The 9,123-nt window shown below is 47.0% G+C and overlaps 3 protein-coding genes across 3 annotated transcripts in view; 1 reads left to right on the forward strand and 2 right to left on the reverse strand.

Annotated features, from left to right (window-relative positions):
• The window catches only part of ube2c (ubiquitin-conjugating enzyme E2C), a 13,188-nt gene extending 11,632 nt beyond the window's left edge, over positions 1–1,556 (reverse strand). The window contains exons 1-3 of the mRNA XM_037679919.1: positions 1,446–1,556; positions 417–444; positions 169–255 (exon numbers count right to left, since the gene is read on the reverse strand). Of these exons, the coding sequence (XP_037535847.1) occupies positions 169–255; positions 417–444; positions 1,446–1,552 (222 nt within the window). The 5' untranslated portion in view covers positions 1,553–1,556. The remainder of the gene's footprint in view (positions 1–168; positions 256–416; positions 445–1,445) is intronic.
• Positions 1,557–3,020: 1,464 nt separating this feature from the next.
• On the forward strand, positions 3,021–4,838 carry polr2j (RNA polymerase II subunit J). The gene is made up of 3 exons (XM_037679711.1): positions 3,021–3,222; positions 3,420–3,528; positions 4,643–4,838. Exons 1-3 carry the CDS (start codon positions 3,080–3,082, stop codon positions 4,742–4,744), a joined length of 354 nt encoding a protein of 117 aa, XP_037535639.1. The 5' UTR covers positions 3,021–3,079; the 3' UTR covers positions 4,745–4,838.
• A 300-nt stretch (positions 4,839–5,138) lies between these two features.
• Positions 5,139–9,123, reverse strand: part of LOC119412674 (deoxynucleotidyltransferase terminal-interacting protein 1) — a 6,831-nt gene continuing 2,846 nt past the window's right edge. The window contains exons 9-13 of the mRNA XM_037679709.1: positions 8,862–8,920; positions 8,201–8,261; positions 7,803–7,874; positions 7,457–7,512; positions 5,139–5,344 (exon numbers count right to left, since the gene is read on the reverse strand). Of these exons, the coding sequence (XP_037535637.1) occupies positions 5,236–5,344; positions 7,457–7,512; positions 7,803–7,874; positions 8,201–8,261; positions 8,862–8,920 (357 nt within the window). The 3' untranslated portion in view covers positions 5,139–5,235. The remainder of the gene's footprint in view (positions 5,345–7,456; positions 7,513–7,802; positions 7,875–8,200; positions 8,262–8,861; positions 8,921–9,123) is intronic.

Consider the following 9,123-nt stretch of genomic DNA (forward strand, 5'->3'; position numbering starts at 1 on the left):
CCCCCCCCCCCCCCACCCCACCAAGGACTCCAAGAAAGGCCGGGTTCTCTGAACTGCCGTTTGGCACGAAGGCAGATGAACGTCCTCCCAATGAGACGGACCTAATCTGGTCTTAATTCTAGTTCTGTTTGTGTGATCAGAACTTTCTACGTGTGTGTCTGTGCGTACCGTTCCCTGCGCTCCATCAATGGTTCCGATCCATTTAAACAGATTATCAGATTCTGGAAACGCTGAGATCCCCTTATCGCCCGACATCTGCAGCAGAGAGACAGACGGGTCACAGGATGTCCGCAGACAGACAGGTCACATGACATGTCTCCACATGATGACGTTTTTAAAAGACCACAGACTGATGCATCATGTGACCTGCATGAGCCAATCAGCTGTCGTTTGTACAGAAATAAGAATGAACTCACCATGAGAGTCATCAGCTCCTGCTGCAACCTGAGCACGCGCGCACACACACACACACACAGAGAGAGAGACAGTCATTGATCATCCCAAGTATATACGATAGTTCACATTTAACCGCTCAGAAATCTAGTTATGACTCTAGGGCACCTGTGCACAGGTAACAAGTTTCTTTTCAGGCCTATCCTATAAATATTGACCAGCCGTGGCTCCTTTAAATTGTCTTTACTTTTAGATAAATCCTATAGTTAGGGTTGGCTTGGGTTTCCTGAACCATCCCTTAGTTCTGCTGCTATAGGCTTAGACTGCTGGAGAACAAACTGACCACATTTCCTCTCTCTGCTGCCGTCTCTACTCTTCCTGTTTATATTTGTAGTTATTTCTATCTTAACATGTTTTTTGTCTTTTCTCCTGTAGACGCTACACCTGGACCCGTCGTTCTGTCCGTTTCTACTTCCTGTCCTCTCAAACCAGCCGGTCGAAGCAGACGTCCTGAGCCTGGTTCTGCTGGAGGTTTCTTCTTGTTAATTAGTAGAGTAAACTCAATAAAATCAATAAATAAAAATCAACATCTGAGGACACTTGACTCAAGAGTGACTGAAAACTAACAGATGCTCAAAGGCACGTCAACAAGAAACCAATCAAAGCTGAGCCTTCGTGGAATCAGTCTGAATTCACACCTCAAGTTTGAAACACTCTGTTGCTTCAGATCCACACAAAAACACAGGACCCCGGGGACGACAGGGACCCCGGGGCCGACAGGGGCCCCGGGCCTGTCTCATGAATCACACAGTGTTTACAACATTCCAGCAGAAACCAGGATCAGCCTGTCACCTTTTTTTCGGTTAAATGGCGGAAAGTGCCCGGATGTTGGAAGTGTGACGTCAGTGTGCTCAATCAGCGGGTATCTGTTCAGTGGATCTTTTAAAAACGAGTCACGTGCTGAGCATCGGTAACCATGGTGATCCAGCGGGTTAAACGCTTGGCCCACCAAAGCCGGGTAAACGGATGGCAGGTTCCGGTTCGGGACTCACCGTTTGGACACGGAGCCTCTGGTCGCGCTGCCGCCGCTCTCGCTGCCTTTCAGTGCGGCTGAAGCGGAAGCTGCTGTCGCCGCCGGGTCCATGTTCTGGGAGGCCATGAGTGGTACCGGTCCGGTTCCTGTCAAGAACCCACACACAGGCAGAGGGTGAAACGGGCCGAAGCCGGACCGACTCAGCGCTTTGAGCCAACAGCAGCTACATGCTAACTGCGGCGGAACCTGACTCACAACTGATCATTTAGCTTAATATGTCCAAACATATTTATATTTACACTCACAGCGTAAATAAACAACCACATGGCATTGAATTGTAAACATATCCAACTAAAGAACTCACCGGGTGTCGGTTCGGCTTCAGTCCGTGACGAGTGTGACTATCAGAACTAAAGTCTCTACCGCCCCTTAATTTAAACCACCAGTTTCCGGATAACCAGCCAATCAGCGCCTGACTTTTAAAAACAAACTTCCGCCATCCAGCCAATAGGAACAAGGCAAAAGGAGAAAGCCCCTGTGATTGGTCAGGACACCGGAAACTGTCTCAACCGGAAACTAGGTAAAATACATTTAAACTTGGCGTCAGAGTCAAGAAAAAATATTTTTTTAAATCTAACACTTTTTGTAGGACAAAAAAAAAAAAAAAAATCAACAAACAATGTTGTTTGATTTATTGAAATATTTACAAAAAAACCCAAAACAACATTCAACAAGTTTAATTCAATTCAATTTATTTGTATTACGCCAAATCACAACAGAAGTCATGTCAGGGCACTAAAGCTGGAACGAGCAACAACTCTGACGGTTGTTTGTGCTTATGTGACAAACCGCAGTTCAGAGTATTCGGCCTACTTGGTGCGGGTGCTGTGCTCCATCTGGGTACTCCTTTGGGGGACTTCTATGCTCACCTGGGTACTTCACATCCACCTTCAACACCCCGATTCCCCAGACCCTGGTTGATAAGCTCCTCACAGTTGGACTGAGCCCGTCCCTATACAGCTGGGTCCTGGATTTCCCGACCAACAGACCACAGTCTGTGAGGATCCACAACTTCTCCTCCACCATATTCCTCAGCACTGGCTCTCCTCAGGGCTGTGTGTTGAGCCCCCTCCTGTTCATTCTGCTCACATATGACTGCGCACCTACCCATCCAGGCTGTCGCATTAATGAGTCCAGCTACAGGCAGGAGGTGGAACACCTGGAGAGTTGGTGCAGGAAGAATAAACTTCACATCAATGTGAAGAAGATGATTGTGGATTTCAGAAGAGACAAACACACTTACCCCCCACCAGCGCTGGACACAGGAGGATCTGTGATGGAAGTGGTCTCTGGAAACATGAAACAGGTGTTGAGCCTGTCAGGACAGAGAAACTGTTTTGTTCCGATCCTGGAGAGATCAGAGAAACTGGTCTAAAATAAACAGGAAATAATTTTACTTTAAGCAAAATACAAGATGGAAAACATCACTTTTAAAATCTTTAAGGAGAATTTTATTTATTTGTTTGCGATGAGAACCTGGCTCCGGGCCGGTAGGTGGCGCCACAGCTGGAAGTTAACGGAACCGACTGAACTTACCGGAAGTGTTCCGTTCTGAGCGGCGGTTCCGTTCTGGTCGGAGGTTCTGGTGGAAACATGAACGCGCCTCCAGCCTTCGAGTCGTTTCTTCTGTTTGAAGGAGAGAAGAAGATCAGCATCAGCAAAGACACGAAGGTTCCCAACGCCTGTCTCTTCACCTTAAACAAGGAGGACCACACGCTGGGCAACATCATCCGCGCGTGCGTCACACACACACACACACACACACACTGCGGGATCACAGGGAACCACGGGAGGTCGCGTGTTGTGTCAGACCGTGTGTTGTGTTTGGAGTACACACCTGTCCTCACACACACCACTCAGGTGTAGCCTCTTGTTGGAGGTGTGGGCGGAGCTTGTACTCAGGTGACACCTGTTTCTTCTGTGGTGGTTCCAGGCAGCTGCTGAAGGATCCTCAGGTTCTGTTCGCTGGTTACAAAGTTCCTCATCCTCTGGAGCACAAGATAGTGATCCGGGTCCAGACCACCCCCGACTACAGTCCCCAGGTAAAGGACTTCAAGTCTTCTTGCTCCTAACGAGTTCTTATCCAATTCATACTTCATCCAAAGTGGCCAAATCGGCCATTTTGTTCTCGGAGTAGCTCCGCCCCTTCTCGACACAGGGCCAACATTTTTATCACAGGCGTACGTGCAGAGTATTGTGTGATTGGTCAGAAGTTTGTGGGCGTGTTCCTCAGTGTGCTCGGACGTTCATCTGTATGGCTCTAGGGTTAGGGTCAAATATCCAAAACCTCCTGGATGGAGGTCGTGCACACATCGTGCACGGAGGAGTCTGTTGAAAAGTGTGGCGCGCTCTTCATGACAGTTTTGTGGCTAAACAGCGGCTGCAGGGACGGCGTGGGACTTAACAGGAAGAAGCTTGTGACAAATCAGGAGTGGGAGGGGCTTCCCAGGAGCTCTGCACCATGTCTCTTGGCCAACGTCCCGCAACCACATGACCGCAAGTCCGTTTGGCTTTGGGTGGAGTATGCTGGGCCCTTCAGTCCTCCATGAGACTGTCCCAAGTCCTTCATGAGAACTTTAGAGTCCTCTGAGATTGACAAAGTCCTCCATTAGACTGTCTGAGTCCTTGATGAGACAGTCCAGGTCCCTCCATGAGATCATCTGAGTCCTGTATGAGATTGAGAGACAGTCCCAAGTCCTCCATTAGACTGTCCAAGTCCTCCATTAGACTGTCTGAGTTTCTCCATGAGATTGAGCGAGTCCTGAAACAGTCCCAAGTCCTCCATTAGACCATCCAAGTTCTCTGTGAGACGGTCTGAATACAAGCAGAAGCTGTTCAGTTATTAGACACCAGAACGTAACGTTGAAGCTGAAGCTTGACCAGCGCCCCCTGCAGGCCGGCTGCAGATTAACAAGTAAATCAATGGGGATTTATTCTCGGTGTTGGTTTTTTTTCGTCACCTTCCTGTATGCAAGTCTTCAAATTTTGGACTTTAACCTGTCTTTAGTTCTTTGATGTGGGTGGGGCTTATTCTCCAGAAACAACATGGCTGTACGGCTAAAGGTGCTTTGTTTTCATGTTGATAGTTATAAAACGTGAATGTCAACAGGAAGTGAGGGTGTGTAATAACAGGATGTGATGTCATTGCCTCTACAGGAAGCATTCACCAACGCAATCACAGATCTGATCAGCGAGCTGTCGCTGCTCGAGGAACGCTTCAGAGTCGCCATCAAGGACAAACAAGAAGGCATTGAGTGACCCCGCCCCCAACTGTGACCTCACTTCCTGTTGCAGCTTACATTACTGTTTGTTTTTCTAAATAAAGACATGTCAGATTCTTCAGCTGGCAATGGTCCGTTTTCTCAGAACTGTCTCTGATGAGACCAAACACACCAGGTGAACACCAGAACCAGAACTCTGCAGAACCTAGAAGGTTGACAGGACAACCCAAGTCCACATTTAAACACGATGAGGACAGTTCTGTCCAGTTCAAACTGGTCCATCTGAGGGACAGAACCCTGTCTGTCCAGTTCAGACCAGTCCATCTGAGGGACAGAAACCAGTCTGTCCAGTTCAGACCGGTCCAACGGTGAGACAGAAACACAGTTCATTCTGGTCCATCTGAGGGGAAGAAACCAGTGAAACCACAATGTCTACAAACAGATTTTATTGGGTATTTAAAGTAAAAATGTTCAGTGAAAATTAGGAGGGGGTCTGAGGGTCACATGATCCTCCTGGTCCCGAGACCTTCAGGGTTCGGAGTCTCTCTGGGCCTCCATGGCTCGCTGCATCTTCTCCACCATCCACAGAGGAACGGTGAACGGCTTCAGCTCGTCCATCCTGACGTCCGGACAGTCCCTGAGGGAGACACCGGTTACCATGGAAACCACATCCCTGATACCAGATCAGAACCAGAACTAGACTCAACAGGTCATAAAGACATGACAAAATGTGAGACTGGGTCAAAAAGTACCGTCCAATACGGTGTTCAGTATCCACCTTATTCCTAGCCCCCATGATGCCTTGGGTCAATTATGGGCACAACTTCCAGCGTGGACCAGAACCGGTGTTTGTTTATATGCAAAACAGTTTTATTTCATTATTATTTAAACCAGGAAAATCCCACTGAGATTAAAAATCTCTTGCAAGAGAATCCTGGCCAAGACTGGCAGCAGCACGCAGAGGTTACAGAGCATTCACAGCAGGAACAGAAAAAGTTAACTCCGTCATAAACTCGTTAAAAGATTCCTCAGTTAAAACCTTTACAGATGATTCCTTCTCCAAATCGGTGAGAGCAGCCTGAAAACATTTAGTGACAACAGCTCCTTCAGGTTCCTGCATTTCTGCAGCAGGTTACAAGAAGACGGAGCAGAAAACTGAAAAGATTTCTTTCTAAGTTCAGTTCGGACTTTAGGCACCGAAAGTGAAAACAAGTTCTCACAACGAAGACGATGTGCGAACAGTACGAGCTAATTCAATTAAAAAAGTACTTTATTAATCCCAGAGGGAAATTATTTGTTGTTGTAACTCGTTATCCTCGTTTCATTAAGAGATGTTATAGATGCTGATGCTGTAGACAGGAAGGATCTCTTGTAAAGGTCCATCCCACAGTGGATCCTAAGAAACTGGCTGCAGACGTCGTCCGATCCGTCCACTCAGACTCGGCTGGCCTCTCGGTTCCCCCGGACTGTAGGACCGCTAAATGCCGGGCAGAACTCCTCCCAGAGCGATGGCCACTCCTCCCATCAGTCTGCCGAGCTCCTCGTCGCTGTGGACAGCCAACTGTAGGTGCCGAGGGACGATCCTGTCCTTCTGCTGTCACGAGCCGTGTTTCCTGCTAGTTCCAGGATCTCAGTGGTCAGGCACTCGAGCACAGCTGGCAGGTTGATGAGAATGCGTCCATAGAACATCCTTTTCAACTCATTTGAGAGTTGGGGCCATAGTTGAGATATTATTTGAGCTTTTGAGCTGTTAATCAGCTGCTGTTGGTTGTAGAAAACTGCCTTGTTGCCATGGTTACGCATCATAACAAATGTCCAAAACTAAAAAAGTTTCAGTAAAAATCCTTCCAGCTGCTCAGCATCTGATACCAGAGGAAACAACCATCTGAAAAATGTGATTTACATCCAGAAAAAAGAGGAATTAAAGTTTCCAAAAGCAAAATCTCAGAATGAAAGTAACAGAGCTGCTCCAACATTCAGCCACCTGGAGCGGCACAATTCTAGAATTAATGTAGTTTCTTCCAGCATTGTGGATTTAAACATGTAGAAGCACCACCTGTCAGAGCTCCAACAGGACAATATAATCCTGCTGCCTGCTGAGGACAAGGGACGGAGGACGACCTGAAGAAGTGGCTGCAGATTACATCTACAAGCATATTTAGCTACTTCTACAAGCATATTTAGCTACTTCTACAAGCATATTTAGCTACTTACACTAGCATATTTAGCTACTTACACTAGCATATTCAGCTACTTTATGGACTCGGTTCTTTTGATGGTGAAGTGATGAACAACCTGAACAGCTCTGAGGTGTATCAGTGTCTCCACAGTAATAAGGTCGGTGGTGTTTTGTTAGAAGAGGTGGGACACAATCTTCTTGACCTTAAATCAGACACAGAGCTCAGATAAAGTCTTAAAGTCCTCTCCGCCACCACGATTAGCCAACGCTTACTGCTACTTCCTGTCTGACAGGAAGTTGTACCCAGAATCATTTATACAGTAGCACCCCCAGGAATAAGGTGGATAAAGAGTTTCAAATTAAAAGCATCTCATAAGAAAAAAATAAGCTCCACCTTTGAAAATAAAGGCATGAGATCAGAAACTCTCAGCTACTACCAACTCCACATCCATCAGTTACTCCTCAAAAGGAGAACCAGACCAGTCCAAACAAAAAACCTTTCTCAGAACCATCTGAGCCTGGAGGTAGTTCTGGATCCAGATGTTTCTGTCTCAGGTAAGATGGACTCACCTGTACTCATCACTGCAAGACAGGTCCTGGATGTCCTCCTCAATCAACAGGTAGGCCTGCAGGACACAGAGACACAGAGAGACACAGATTTAGTTCCAGAAGTCCTGCTGAACATCAGCTGAAGACGTCTCAACTTCCCTCTGAAGACAATAAAGTTTCTTGAACTAATCCAGGTGATTTAAGCTGCTCTGGTGATCAGGTTAAAAATCTAATTATTAATCAGTTTTGTGATCGGATTAATTAATAATCGGGTCAGTGACTGTTTATTTTACCAGGTGAAATGTTTGGGAGACATTAACATGAGCTGAGGTCATGTGATCGATCAGAGATTGGTGCAGATTCTCACCATCTTTCCTCCGGTCGCCCTCATGTGATGTCTCTCTGCCAACCACTGCTTATCCTTCGAATCTGCTGCATACTGACACACACACACACACACGCACGCACGCACGCACGCACGCACGCACGCACGCACACACACACACACACACACACACACACACAGTTAATCAGTGCCACCCCTCCTCAGCTCTCACACCACTACAAAGCTGACAGGAAGTGGACCGAGCCCAACTTGAGACAGGTGCAGAATCAACCCAGGTGAGACCCAGCACAGACAGAGACAATGACAGACAGACAAACAATGACAGAGAGACAGAGACAATGACAGAGAGACAGAGACAATGACAGACAGTCTGTTTTGTTTCTACACCTGACCTGAGCTGTGATGTCAGCAGGTTTTACCTTGAACAGGTCGGCGTGTTTGATGTAGATCCGTCCTCTGGTCCCGCCCATCCCCAGCGCCCTGTGATGACATCAGAACAGCTGATGAGGCCGACACCTTGTCCACTTTTAAGATTAGGCCCAAGTCTTTCCTTTGTGATAAATCCTATATTTAGGGTCGGCTTGGGTTTCCTGAGATATCCCTTAGTTCTGCTTCTATAGTTTTAGACTGCTGGAGGACAGACTGACCTCATGTCCTCTCTCTGCTGCTGTCTTTACTGTCTCTACTCTTCCTGTTTGTATTTGTAATTATTTATATCTTAACGTGTTTTTTGTTTTTCCTCCTATAGAAAGTTCACCTGGACCTGCCATTCTGTGTCTGTTTCTATTTCCTGTCCTCTCAAACCAGCCGGTCGAAGCAGACGGACGCTCGTCCTGAGCCTGGTTCTGCTGGAGGGTTCTTCCTGTTAAAAGATAGTTTTTTCTTTCCACTGTCTCCTTTGTGCTTGTTCAGGATGAGAGACTGTGACGAAGTGAAGATTCAACACAATCTGTTGCTTCCTCAGACAAAGAACTTTTACTGACTGTCTTCATAATGTCTGATGTTTCTGCCCTGAGACGAGTTCTGCTGGAGCTACAGAACAAACTGAAGCGTTTAGTGACTTTAGGGTTTCTGACTCACTTGTTGGCTCTTGAGCCGAGGACGAACGTGCTGCTGTCGTTCAGTCTGGATGGATCCCACTGAAATATACCAAGAAATGTTTCAGCCTCGACTCCATTATTCACCTGAACACGTTTAGGACAGGTGCGTTCAGGACAGGTGTGTTTAGAACAGGTGCGTTTAGGGACAGGTGGGCTCAGGACAAGTGTGTTTAGAACAGGTGTGTTCAATACAGGTGTGTTCAAGACAGGTGTGTTTAGAACAAGTGTTCAGGACAGGTGTG

The sequence above is a fragment of the Nematolebias whitei genome, chromosome 7 (genome assembly GCF_014905685.2).
Source record: "Nematolebias whitei isolate Nwh7 chromosome 7, NemWhi1, whole genome shotgun sequence".
Lineage (NCBI taxonomy): Eukaryota > Metazoa > Chordata > Actinopteri > Cyprinodontiformes > Rivulidae > Nematolebias > Nematolebias whitei.